At 38.6% G+C, this 14,512-nt stretch overlaps 1 protein-coding gene across 1 annotated transcript in view; it reads left to right on the top strand.

The window, feature by feature from the left end:
* The window catches only part of tm2d1 (TM2 domain containing 1), an 87,548-nt gene that overhangs the window by 61,318 nt on the left and 11,718 nt on the right, over window positions 1–14,512 (top strand). The window contains exons 5-6 of the mRNA XM_060829810.1: window positions 567–640; window positions 14,233–14,344. Of these exons, the coding sequence (XP_060685793.1) occupies window positions 567–640; window positions 14,233–14,343 (185 nt within the window). The 3' untranslated portion in view covers window position 14,344. The remainder of the gene's footprint in view (window positions 1–566; window positions 641–14,232; window positions 14,345–14,512) is intronic.

The following is a 14,512-nucleotide window of genomic DNA, read 5'->3' as shown; positions in this document are numbered from 1 at the left end:
TTTAATCCACAATTTTAAAAAATAAACAACACATTTTACAACTTAAGTTCCACTGCTATATATAATAATTACATGTGCAAAAAAATTTTCTTTGTAACAGAAAGTTGAGGCAGTTGTATCACTGCTCTTTGATTATGAACATGGAACAATACAGCACAGGAACAGATGTTTCAGCCCCCCCTATGTCTGTTCCAACCATGATGCCATTCTAAAGTAATCCCATCTGTCTGTTCATTTGTCTGTCTAAATGCCTCTTAAACATTGCTATCATAGCTGCTTCTACCACCCCCCTGGCAGCATTTCTCGGCACCTACCATCCTTTGCATAAAAAACTTGCCTCATACATTTTCATTAATCTTTCCCCCTTTTAAATTAAACCTACACAGCCTAGTATTTGACCTTTCCACCCTGGGGGAAAATATCTCCAGCTTATCGTCCTATCTATGGCTCTCATAATTTTATATACTTCTATGTAATGAGATATTTGATGAAATGTTCAATTATCTGCCCAATATGTCTACAGAATAATGCTAGAGGATAAACTTTCTTTTTCATTTTCTGACCAGGTTTGTTGAAGTTCTGCACAGTTGGATTCTGTGGAATTGGCAGCCTCATTGATTTTGTTCTTATCTCTGCGCAGGTGAGATGATACCAACAGCTCAAAATCTGCCAATTTGCTTGCAGTCTTTTGTGCTGAATGATGGATGGATTATTTTTCTGTAGATTTAATTGTTAAAGCAATAGCTAAATACAATATAAATGATGTGTGAGTTTGCCTTGAGTTATTCCATTTAAACACAATTGGTAAAATTGGAAATTCAATTAGATTGCAGCATTAATTGAAATGGGAATGTGCTATATCTGTAATAAAATTGTTCAAGCCTTAGTGTAGTGTTCAGTCAAAAATGAGGTAACAAAACAGGAAATAATTGGACCATGATCTGCAGAAATGATTCATTGCCACTTTAAAGTCTTTTTTTTTGGAATCGTTTGGTTTTATCATTAACAAAGTTGAACATAAATAGAAAAATATGGTAATTTTGGAAGCTGAGAAGTATAGCTAGCTGAAGCTTAGGAATTTTTCAGCACATGTTGAGAAGCTGTGAGATGCACCTCAATTATGGAAGGAAGACATACTTTAAGCAAAGAAAAGTATCCACAGATTTCATGATTAATCAGAAGGTATGATTTTTACAGCACAATTCAGCTGAAATTCAGCAATGAATAGGTATCAACAGTCTGAAATTCTGTAGTTATAAATCAGAGTGAATGACTTTGACCAATGAATGACAGTATCTTTTTAAGCAAAAGTCAAACTAATATAAATAAGTGGTTCAAGTGATTTATCATTCCTTCCTTTTGTCCGTAAACTGAATATGAACAGTCTGAACAACAAACAAAGCAGTTGCATTCCATTTGGCTCATCCTCGTGCAAAGGGGAGGCAAAGGCCTAGTGGTATTATTGCTAGACAATCAATCTAGAAATTCAGCTAGTGTTCTGGAGTCCCGAATTTGAATCCCACCACGCCAAATGGTGGAATTTGAATTAAATAATAAAAAAAATCTGGAATTAAGTATCTACTGATGGCCATGAAACCATTGTTGATTATTAGAAAGGCCCACCTTGTTCACCAATGTCCTTTAGGGAGGGAAATCTTCCATCCTCACCTGGTCTAGCCTACATATGAATTTAGGCCCACAGCAATGTGGTTGACTCTCAATTGCCTTCTGAAATGGCCGAGCAAGCCATTCAGTTGTAACAATTATGACAAAATCTCAAAGGAATGAAACTGTATGTATGGCATTGACCTATGCACCGGAAAAGACAATGGCAGAAACAGCGCTGTTGACCCTGCAAAGTCCTTCTCATTAACATCTGAGAATTGGAAGAGCTGTCTCACAGACGAAGTTGTCCTCACAGAATCATATCTTACAGACAATGTCCCATCACCATCCCTGGATATGTCCTGTCCCACTGACAGGACAGAGCCAAAAGAAATGGCGTCACTGTTGAGTACAATCGAGAGGGAGTCGCCTGGGAGTCCTCAACATTGACTCTGGATCCCATAAAGTCTCATGGCTTCAGGTTAAACATAGGCAAGGAAATGTCTTGCTGATTGCGACATACCATCCTCTTTCGCCTGATGAATCGATATTCTTCTATATTGAGTAACGCATGGAAGAAGCATTGAGGATGGAAATAGCTCAAAATATACTCTGGATGTGGGATTTCAACATCCACCAACAAGAGTGGCTTGGGAACTGTACTACTAATCAAGCTGGTCAGGTCCTAAAGGAAAAGCTGCTAGACTGCAACAGGTGGTAAGGGAACCAGCAAGAAGGGAAAAACATATTGGACCTCATCCTTATAAATCTGCCAGCTGCAGATGCATCTGTCCATGACCATATCGATAAGAGTGACCGCCACAATAACCTCTATTGTGTTGTGTGGCATTGCCATGTGCTAAATGGATCAGACTTCAAACAGATATAGAAACTCAAGATTAAGCATCCATGACACACTGTGGGCCATCAACAGCAGCTGTATTGTACTTCAGTACCATCTGCAACCTCAAGGCCTTGCAAATCACTATCAAGCCAGATGATCAAACGTGGTTCAGCAAAGTGGAGGAGGGCGTGCCAAGAGCACACCAGGCATACTGGTGTCAATGAGGTGTCAACCTGGTGAAGCTACCAAACAATACTACTTGCATGTCAAACACAGTAAGTGATCGAGCTAAATGATCTCACACCAACAAATCAGATCTAAGCTCTGCATCCCTGCCATATTCAGTCGTGGATGGTGGCAGACAATTAAACAACTACTGGAGGAGGTGGCATCTCCATCCTCAATGATGAAAGATGAGGCTGAAGCATTAGCAGCAATTTTCAACCAGAATTGCCCATTTTGGCCTCCAGCAGTGGCCCCCAGCATTACAGATACCAGTCTTCAGCCAATTTGGTTCACTCAACGCAGTATCAATAATCAGCTGCAGGCATTGGATACTGCAAGGGCTAAGGGCCCGAACAACATTCCAGCAAAAGTAATGAAGACTGTTGAACCAGATCTTGTCACTACTCTAGCCACGTTACAACACTAGTATCGACCCGACTGTGTGGAAAATTGCCCAAGTATGTCATGTAATAAAAAATGCAGGACAAATCCAATCTGGCCAATTACTGGCCGATCAGTCTACCCTCCATCATCAGTAAAGTGATGGAAGGTATCATCAACAATGCTATCAAGTAGCATCTGCTTAGCAGTAATCTGCTCAGTGATGCCCAGCTTCAGTTTCACCAGGGCCACTCAGCTCCTGACCTCTTTACTACCTGGGTTCAAACATGGACAAAAGAGCTGAATTCCAGAGACGAAGAGAGAATGACGATCCTTGATATCAAGGCTATATTCGACTGATTGTGGCATCAAAGATCCCAAGCAAAACTGGAATCATTGGGTATGGGGGACATACTCTCTGCTAGTTGGATTCGTACCTGGCACGTGGTTGTGGTTATTGGAGGTCAGTTATCTCAGCTCCAGACATTTCTGCCGAAGTTCCTCAGGATAGTGTACTAGGCCCAACCATCTTCAATTGCTTCATCAGTGACTTTCCCTCAATCAGAAACGGGGACGTGCACCGATGATTTCACAATGTTCAGTATCATTCACGACTCCTCAGGTACTGAAGCTATCCATGCTCAAATGCAACAAGATCTGGACTTGTCTGAAAGTGGCAAGTAACATTAATGCTACACAAATACCAAGCTATGACTATCACCAATAAGAGACAATCTAACCACTACTTTTTAACATCCAATGGTGTTAACATCGCTGAATCCCCCACCATCAACATCCTGGGGGTTACCATCAACCAGAGCCTAAACTTGACTCACCACATAATCACAGTGGCTACAAAAGTAAGTCACAGTCTAGGAATACTGCAACAAGTCAGAGGCTAGGAATACTGCAACAATAGCTCACTTTCTGACCTACCCAAAACCTATCCAACATCTACAAGGCACAAGTCAGGACTGTGATGCAACATCAAACAGTACAGCACAGTACAGGTCCTTGATGTTGTACTGACCTTTTGTCCTACTCTAAGATCAAACTAACCTGCATACCCTGCATTTTGCTATCATCCAAGAGTCGCTTAATGTCTCTAATGTATCTGACTCTACTACGACTGCTGGCAGTGCATTCCATGAACCCACCACTATCTGTTTAAAGACTCTACCTCTGACATCTCCCCAAACATTCCTCCAATCACCTTTAAAATTATACCCTGTTGTGATAGCCATGTCTGCCCTGGGAAATAGTCTCTGACTGTTCACTCTAGCTGTGCCTCTCATCATCTTGTACACTTCTATCAAGATATCTCTCACCCTTCTTCGTTCCAATGAGAAAAGTGCTAGGTCCCTCAAAGTTTCTTCATAGACATGCCCTCCAGTCCCAGCAGCATCCTGGTAAATCTCTTCAGCACCCTCTCTACAGTTTTAACATCCTTCCGATAATGAGAACGGAACACTTCCAAGTGTGGTCTAACCAGGGATCTATAAAGCTGCAGCATAACCTCACGGCTCTTAAACTCAATCCCCCTGTTAATGTAAGCCAATACACCATACGCTTTCTTAACAACCCTATCAACTTCGGTGATAGCTTTGAGGGATCTTTGGACATGGGCCCCAAGATCCCTCTGTTCCTCCACACTGCCAGGAATCCTGCCTTTAACTCTGTATTCTGCATTCAAATTCAACCTTCCAAATGAATCATCTCACACATATCCAGGTTGAATTTCATCTGCCACTTATCAGCCCAGTTCTGCATTTTTTCAATGTCCTGTTGCAAACCTACAACAACCCTCCACACTACCTACCACTCCACCAACTTTCATGTCATCAGCAAACTTACTAACCCACCCTTGCGCTTCCTCATCTGAGTCATTTATAAAAATCACAAAGAGCAGAGGTCCTAGAACAGATCCTTGTGGAACACCACTGGTCACCGAGCTCCAGACTGAACTGTCCATCTACTGCCACCCTCTGTGTTGTATGAGCTAGCCAATTCTATATCCAGACAGCCAAATTTTCCTTATCCTATGCCTCCTTACTTTCTTAATAATCCTACCATGGGGAATCTTATAAACGTCTTGCTAAAATCCTTGTACATTCAATCCACTGCTCTACCTTCATCTATGTGGTTTGTCACATCCCCAAGGGATTCATTAAGGCTTGTGAGGCATGACCTGCACTTCACAAAGCCATGCTGACGATCTCTAATCAAACTATGGTTTTCCAAGTAATCAAAAATCCTGTCTCTCAGAATCCTCTCCAATAATTTGTCCATCGTTGACATAATATTGACTGGTCTGTAATTCTCAGGTTATCCCTATTCCCCTTCTTGAATAAGGGAACAACATTTGCCACCCTTCAATCATCTGGCAGTACTCCAGTTGACAGTGAAGACGCAAGGATTATCGCTAAAGGCACAGCAATCTCTTCCTTCGCTTCCCCTAGTAACCTTGGGTATATCCCATCTGGCCCAGGGGACTTATCCATCCTTATATCTTTCAAAATTTTCAGTACATCCTCCTTCTTAACATCAACCTGTTCAAGCAAATCAGCCTGTTTCATGTGATCCTCACAAATGACAAGGCCCCTCTCAACAGTGAATACTGAAGCAAAGTATAGTATTCTTTAAGGACCTATCCTGCCTCTTCCGACTCCAGGCACAAGTTCCCTGCACTATCCCTGATCAGCCCTACCCTCACTCTGGCCATCCTCTTGCTCCTCACATAAGTGTAGAATGTCTTAGCGTTTTCCTTAATCCTACCTGCTAAAGCTTTTTCATGTCCCTTTCTAGCTCTCCTAAGTCCATTCATTAATGTGTTTTGTCACATCCAATAAGGCTTTTGAGGCATGACCTGCGTCCCACAAAGCCGTGCTGATTATCTCTAATCAAACTATGATTTTCCAAGTAATCAAGCTGTCTCTCAGAATCCTCTCCAATAATTTGCCCACTCCTAAGTGATGGAATACTTTCCATCACTTGCTTGGACAGACGCAACTCGAAGAACACCAAAGAAGTTTGACACCATCCAGGACAAAGCAGCGTACTTGATTGGCACCACATCCACAAGCATCCACTCCATCCACCACCAATGCTCAGTAGAAGCAGTGTGAAACAAGCTACAAGATGCACTGCAGAAATTCACCAAAGATCCTCAGATAACACCTTCCAAACACATGACCACTTTCGTCTAGAATGACAAGAACAACAGATGTATGAGAACACCACCACCTTCAAATTTCCCTCCAAGCCACTCACCATCCCGACTTGGAAATATATCACCATTCCTCCACTGTTGCTGGGTCAAACTCCTGAAATTCTGTCCCTAATGGTATTGTGGGTCACAGCAGGTGGACTGCAGCGATTCACCACTGCCTTCTCAAGGGCAACTAGGGACATACAATAAATGCTGCCCAACCAATGACACCCACATCCCCCAAAAATGAATTTTTAAAATCTCAGTGCATTTCTGTGAGACAATATCTGGTAATGAAGAACAAAAAAATCTTCAGTTGCTAATAACGTATTGAAATATCCCTTTACCTTTAGAGAAAAGCACTGTAAAATTTCATTTTTCCCATTATCCTATTAAAGCATGCCTGCTATTGTTCTGACTTTTCAATATTAATTTTATAAAATTGTTTCATTTGTAAGAATAAATTTAGCTTTAGGCTTTGCACACCTGGATGTTTTTTCTTTACAAGTTCACTCAATAGAGTTGCTGGCCTTGGTCTCCTTTTATGCAAGTGTATTAAAATATGAATCATAAATTAAGACCTCTCTCAACACATATAAGAATCACTTTATGTTTCTTGGCTTCAGGTAAAAAGATGCTGTCAAGCGATTAAAAGGAATGTGGTTTTTAGATTTAATATCTCCACCCAACTGTCCTCCAGGTGTAATGAAGATCTGCAGCAAACCATAAATTCTGTTGGAACATGCCATGTATTCGTTGATTTAAATTGCATATCAGTAATGGTTCATTTGCATACACAATATAACTTCTTAAAATCAGGGTAGGAATGTTTTGAGAATACAAAAAATGTTTAATTAGCTTCTGAGTCAGTGGAGCCAAGAGGAAAATTGTTCTATCACAAATGTTACACAGAGAACAGTTGCTCAATTTCATAGAAAACGCAATTCAATCCAAGAGTTATTTATACATTGTAAAATATTTTAAAATGTCAGTGAATGTTTGAATTGCCATATTATTGTCTTGGAAGAGGTCAATAGAAGAGACCGAACTTGTCACCATTATGCAAATGCAAAAAGATCCAGAATTTGCAGTGTTTTTAATGACAAGCAGTGTTACCTTGCTCAATAAGTATAATAGGGTTTTTAATAGTGAGCTAGATGATAACTACAGTTCAGTAACTGGTCTGATTTTGAAAAGATTCATTGTGTATTTATAGAATGCTGTTAAATGCTTCCATAATGATTAATTGCGAGATTTTTAAACTTGATTGTTTTCTTAAAGACATTCTTTAAATTATTTTCTTAATATTTTGGCTTCTGCCTTAATCCAGATGTACATCCCAATCTTTTTATGTGAAATTGTATGTGAAAATAATGAAATGATTGATTTATTAGTGCTTTCCTGACTTGCAATATGCAGCAATTCGCCAATATGTTTGATTTCCTAATTTGATAACATCCTGAAGAAGGGCTTATGCCCGAAACGTCAATTCTCCTGTTCCTTTGATGCTGCCTGACCTGCTGCGCTTTTCCAGCAACATATTTTTAAGCTCTGATCTCCAGCATCTGCAGTCCTCACTTTCTCCTAACATCAATGCAGTTCAATGCTACGAATCTCAATAAGCTATACTGCTAGAAACTGGACATTGAGTTAAAGGCTTCAACACAAAGAACACCAGATCTCAAAACACAGTTTTCTTCAAGGTTAGCAACCTAGTATCCTTGCTTCCCTGCTAATTTCAAAACCCAATCAAAAAATCATTGCCTGCTCATAGTTTGCTTATATTCAGTATTCACCTAATTCAAGTTTATTGGATTGTATATGGGATAAATACAAAGCCTTGGTAAATATGTATTGCCAAGACATTAAGCACTCATTATTGTAAATAGGAACTGTAGTGTAGCATAAGAAACATTATTTTGCTTAGCCAAAATTGTCTAACTCTGATGATGTCTTGAATGTTTTGTTTCACAGCAAATACTGAAATTTCCTTTGATGTAATGGCAGTAGTTACCCAATTTATACGTAGAGTCATAGAGTCATAGAGATATACAGCATTGAAACAAACCCTTTGGTCCAACCCGTCCATGCTGACCAGATATCCCAACCCAATCTAGTCCCACCAACCAGCACCTGGACATTATCCCTCCAAACCTTTCCTATTCATATACCCATCCAAATGCCTTTTAAATGTTACAATTGTACCTCCACTACCTCCTCTGGCAGCTCATTCCATACACGTACTACCCTCTGTGTGAAAAAGTTACCCCTTGGGTCTCTTTTATATCTTTCCCCTCTCACTCTAAATCTATATGAAAACTGAAATAATAAGTCATTCCTATAATTGTATGGCACTTCATAAAAATGTCACAGATAAGAAAATGAGAACCTTGAAATGATCATTTGGTCTGCCAGAACTGATTGAAAAATCATGAATAAGATGCCCAGGCATGTAGCGTATGTATTCTCCCTCACTCGCAATAAAATGCAGAAGTAGTGTCTGTATACCGCAAATTTCTACTGGTCTGGTTCTTTCACAGATGTTTTTATTTTGGTTTAGCTATTGCAGAAGAAATAATGAGTTTCATAGAGTATTCTCCAACAGGGTCTCACTAAAAAATATTCCTTGTTCCAAACGCTCAATTTTGGTAGCAATGAATCCATTGTTGTAAATAGTCTGTAGGCCTAATAATATCAAAACTGTCAATTATCTTATCTGTTTTACTGCTCTGTTTCTATTTTGACCTGCTTCCTTCTCCAATACTTGTCTAATCTCTGTTCTTCTTCACTTCATTTCCTTGTTGAGAACTCCGATTTCCTTTTATTGTCTATTTTGTTTATTTTTTCAGTGTGACCTGTGCAAATTAAAAATGGGTCTCTTAATATCTGAATTCTTGGAGCAAAATAAAATGATCTTTATTTGGTCTCTGAATTGTGGATGTTAACAATGGTGATTTAGCAATGCAGGCTGATTCTTATTTGCTGAAAATGTGTTGCTGGTCAAAGCACAGCAGGCCAGGCAGCATCTCAGGAATAGAGAATTCGACGTTTCGAGCATAAGCCCTTCATCAGGAATGATTCTTATTTGCCTCTAGTAAATACTCCCATCCCTTCTGTCAACACACCACACTTGCTGAAAACCAGCCATGAAGGAGAAAGGGAAAGAAAACAGAATGCAAGAATATAGCATTAGAATTGGGACTGTTAGCAGGATTGGTATTAATTGAGAGAATGCAAGGAAGTCTATGTTTTCTTACACTTGACTTAAGCCCTGATCTACCATTCCGTTTATGACTGTTACAATTAATTTTGTTAAGTCTCCTTTCATTAGTGCAATGTTATCAGCATTGTGGATATTGTTGATAACTTTCACTCCTACTTTTATGCTGTCCATCCTCTAAGAATGCAATGTCTTCAGGGAAGAAACAGTACAGTGCAAGAATGCAGTCTTGTCTGATATGGTGGCTCAGTGGTTAACATTGCTGCCTCACAGCGCCAGGGACATGCGTTCAATTCCAGCCTCGGGTGACTGTCTATGTGGAGTTTGTACATTCTCCCTGTGTCTGCGTGGGGTTCCTCCGGGTGCTCCGGTTTCCTCCTACAATCCAAAGATGTGCAGGTTAAGTGAATTGGTCATACTGAATTGCCCATAGTGTTCGGTGCATTAGTCAGAGGGAAATGGGTCTTCGTGGGTTACTCTTCCGAGGGTCGGTGTGGATTTGTTGGGCCAAGTGGCCTATTTTCACACTATGGGGAGTCTATGAACACTTCCCAGTCACCAAGTGCATTACTAGTTAGTTTCATCCAGTAAATATAATTCTTAAGTAAATTACCAAATTCACATATCAAACAAAATTAACTTAACTAAATCAATTTTATTATTTCAATAAAGAAAAACATTTGGACTTGGATGTTGATCAACATTTACTGTTTTTATTTCCTCTGCTCATATTTGTTGTTTTTAACATCTTGATTCAATCCATTAGTCAAATTCCAAAGTAGCTTTACAAAACATATCTTTTCTTTCCTTCTAGTGCACAACTCAAATTTAATTTTTATTACTAACCAGTGAGCAATATGGTCTGATTCTGTGGTGAGCCACCAGGAATTTGGGTGAACCACAACAATTTTATTTGCTGACCATAATTCTGGCTGTTTTTAGAGTTCAGAAACTTGTCTATAAAGATTGACACTAGTTTGATTGATTTATTGTTGCCACATATTCCAAGATACAGTGAAGTATTGTCTTGCATGCTATGTTTGCAGATTGTACCATATAGAGTGTATCAAGGTAGCAGAACAGAGTGTTACAGACACAGTGAAGTGCAGAGAGGGAGAGAGAGAGAGAGATAACATGGAAGTAAACCACTCCATAAATCAACTTTTAACTATTTTTAGTTGGATTGAATTACATACATTTAAAAACTTAAGTGATTTAAAAAATGGCATTGAATAGTGTTACAATTTGTTGATCACATTAGGGATTATAGCAGACTCAGAAAATATGAAGACTGTATTGCAATAAAAAACGTTTTTTGCATTCCTGTGAGCTGCAAAATCTGCTATCTATGAATATTGTAATGTTCATTGTTACATTGCTGGTTACATTTTATTCTATCTAGCAATAAGGTTGGAATCCAAAATAGTGATAGGTCACAGCTGTCCACTCGGGAGTCCATGAACAGCAGTCGAGAGTCAGTTGATTTGTCGGTGAAAGAGATAGTTAGATGAGGTGACTCCACATTGATAAATGCTGCTGTTAGCTGGCTGCATTCACTTGGGTGGTAGGAGTGAGAGGGCACAAATTACAGCTGGTGGGTAGAAGAGCTCATACCAGTTAGAGAACTGGAATTATTTTTGTCAGTGAGTAGATGCTGACATGCAGCCTTGTGAAGCCCATTGGGATGAAATCTCAGGGTTAAGAGATTGACTAGCTGGGAGTTGGACAATTGCAGTCCAACTCAGAGCTCAGAGCAATTCAGGGCAGCATCTTGAAGAATCTTGCTGTTTGATATAAAGCCAGTTTGATTCCAAACAAAGCTACCAACTTTGTTATAATCTGGTTAAGGATCAATTATGTTTAGTTTTAGGAAAAAAGTGAGTTCCAGGGCTTATTAAGAGAATAAAGCCACAAGATTCTATGGATTTGAACAAACAATATTTTATTATACAAGTTAGAACAATAATACAATCCATAATGCATATATAGCTTATTTGTAATACCCAGAATTAACATGTTCGATATACATGGGTAATATCACACAGCCTGCAGAGCACATCAAAGAGCAAATATTAAGACACATGCTGCAGAATTCCCTAACTGCCTGCCCCATCAAATCCTGAAAGTAATGACATGTTGGGGTCATCAATATTATAATTTTCCACTTTTGCCAATCCGGCCTTGAAATTCCCAGTAGAACTGTTCAAACAGTTGCTTCTGTTTTAGTTAATTATGCTCTTCTCTGGTATTCACACCCACCTGGATTCTGAAAATTGTACCTCAATATATTTATTCACATGCACAACTCCAGTTTTTTGCTGACAGCTAGCTTTAACTTCACCAAACTAAACACTGCCCTTGGGGCTTCCCTAAGTTCTAATCTTGCTCACTTGTATCAGGCAAATACTCCTTATGGATTTTCAGCTCCCACTCTCTTAGCTGCTCTGAAATATTAATTTTCCCAAGCCCTTCACAGCGTTCCTCGACACAAAGCTTGTGCTCTTTGGACTTTCTCAGATTTCTCTTAACCCCGCCACCTCTCAAAATCCTGAAAGTACCTCATCTTCGGATACTCTTAATGGACTCCTGACTTCCTCAAGGAGCCATGTCTTCTGTAATCCAATATGGTTCCCAAGACCTTTCTGGAGGTTTTGGGGATCTTGGCGTTTAGGATGTGCAAGGTTCTTTTGGAAAATTTTGTTCTTTTTATTTTATTGTGAACATAGAAATCCCTATTTAACTCTTGCAAATACTTACAAAAAAAGGATTCATAACAAGCTGAATTAGGTCCTTGCAAACAATCTCGGGAATCCTGGAAAATGTGGCTTTCAGAGAAGAGGTTGAACAGCCAGGATATAGGCAGTCTTTGGTAGTACAATGGCTTTGATTGTGATTCATGACTAACTCTTTGAAAGTAAGGAATTAGAATCCCTTCTAAAGATGAAAAAGATTTAATACAAGTTATTGACCCGCAGTATTATTGATGTCTGGGTGGTTGCTGAGCAATCCAAGGGATCTGTCTTGACTAGATCTTTTAATTGATGTGTTCTGTGGGTGTTCAGACACTGTTTCTGTCGATCCTGTTTAGCTCACTATCTCTGGATACAAAAGTACAAATTGGATGTATAGCTCCTTGTTTTTTTCTCCTCTTGTATTGCATAGTAAAGAATATTTTTTTGTTCCGTGCTATGGAAGCCTATGGCTTCATTCCCTTGCGTGCTTGGGACATCAAACATAATCTGCTTTTACGTAAAATTATACTGTTACTGTTAGTCAAAACAAGAATAAAAGATTGAGGTTGGGTTAGATGCTTGACTTTCAGAAAAGAACAAGAAAAATTGAAAAAGAGAAAGGGTTCCTTGATGATCAAAATGCTGGGGAGAAAGGATCTTACTTCTGAAAATCAAGATGTAGGATTAGCTTGGGTAGGGCTAAGAAACGTCATGGAGTAAAGAATACTGGTGGAATTAATTTATAAATACCCCAGATATTAATTTTAGTGTTAGCAAAGAAATTAGAGGTTATTGTCACAAAGATATACCGTAATCGTGATTGCTTTAATTGTCAAATAGGCGAGGAAAGCCAAATGTTTAACAATCGTGTCAGAAAACAATTCATTGAGTACAAAAAGATAATTTTGTAGATCAGTCTGCCAAGGAACTAACTGGGGAATGGGCTATTTAAATCTAACTGAGTGCAATGAGGCAAGTTTAATTAATAATATTCTCGTAAAGCAGCCTCTGGGAAGAATGATCAAAATGTGATAAAATTTTATGTTGAGTTTGAGAACAGTTTATAGTGAAATCTAAGATCGTGGTCTTAGATCTGAACAAAACAAATTACCTAGGTATGAGGGATGAGTTGGATAAAATAGATTGGAAACTAACTGAAAATATTGCAGCGTGTAGGCAGTTGGAACCATTTAAAGAAGTCATTCTTGGTTCATAATAATCAAACATTCCTGAAGGAAATAAAGTGACATTACAGTTGGTATTAAATGGGAAGACTTATATTTCCAAACAAGTGAGCTGTAGATTGTTTTGTTTAGTTAAATGTGGCAAAGACAGATGAAATGCAATATGGCAGTAAACTATGGATCACTCGCTCTTTCTTGAGAATGTAATTAGGATGGTTAAAGGGGACCCAATGATGACAGTGTATTTGTAATTTCAAAAAGCTTTTAATAAGCTCCCACACAAGAGGTAATTACACAAAATGATATATTTGCATAGATTTGAATGCTTAGGCTCTGGAATTCTCTCCATAAATTACTTTTCCTCTCAACCTCACTCATTCTTTTAAGATGATCCTTAACATCTACCACTTTGACTAAGTATAACGACCACACAAGTATTTCATCAAATTTGTGTCGCTTCTTTATACTTTCTTCTTATCCTTTGAGCATCGTCTTGTTACACACCTCATCCCTTTTTAAAATCACCTGTGTTGCCCTCCAATTAAAGTTTATCACAAACATTTTTTTTCACTGCTTTCGCCAGCATTTGCAACAAATGGCTTCTCATCCTCAGTGGTTTCAACAACGATTTCAATTAATCATGTTTTCTCTTCTGAGTTCACTGCATGTATAGAAAACAAAGTAGAGAAAGTAACCCAGCTCAAAATGGACACCCTACTTTTAAATTAAGTTTTTAAAATTAAAATCAGCTATTTGAATTATATTAATGGAATAATTATTTTGTGAGTAGTATGACATTATTGGAATTGACTGACTTTTTTTTAACTTTCTAGATTGTGGGACCTTCTGATGGTTCAAGTTACATCATAGATTACTATGGAGCAAGACTCACAAGATTAACAATTGACAATGATACATACAGAAAGACACAAATGAAACAATGAGGTATGAAATTTAAAAGTTTGGTGGGTTCCCACTACGAAGTAATATTTTCAATTATAGATTTTTTCAGGATAGTTTCTGATTAGAGCTATATTTATTTATTTTTCAGTATTATGCAGTACTTTGGTCATTTTGGTTTATGACAATTTATCTGAGCCTTCACTCAAATAC

The sequence above is a fragment of the Hemiscyllium ocellatum genome, chromosome 9, assembly GCF_020745735.1.
Source record: "Hemiscyllium ocellatum isolate sHemOce1 chromosome 9, sHemOce1.pat.X.cur, whole genome shotgun sequence".
Lineage (NCBI taxonomy): Eukaryota > Metazoa > Chordata > Chondrichthyes > Orectolobiformes > Hemiscylliidae > Hemiscyllium > Hemiscyllium ocellatum.
Note: the sequence above shows the minus strand (reverse complement) of the source record. Positions and strands in the feature narration are given on the sequence as shown.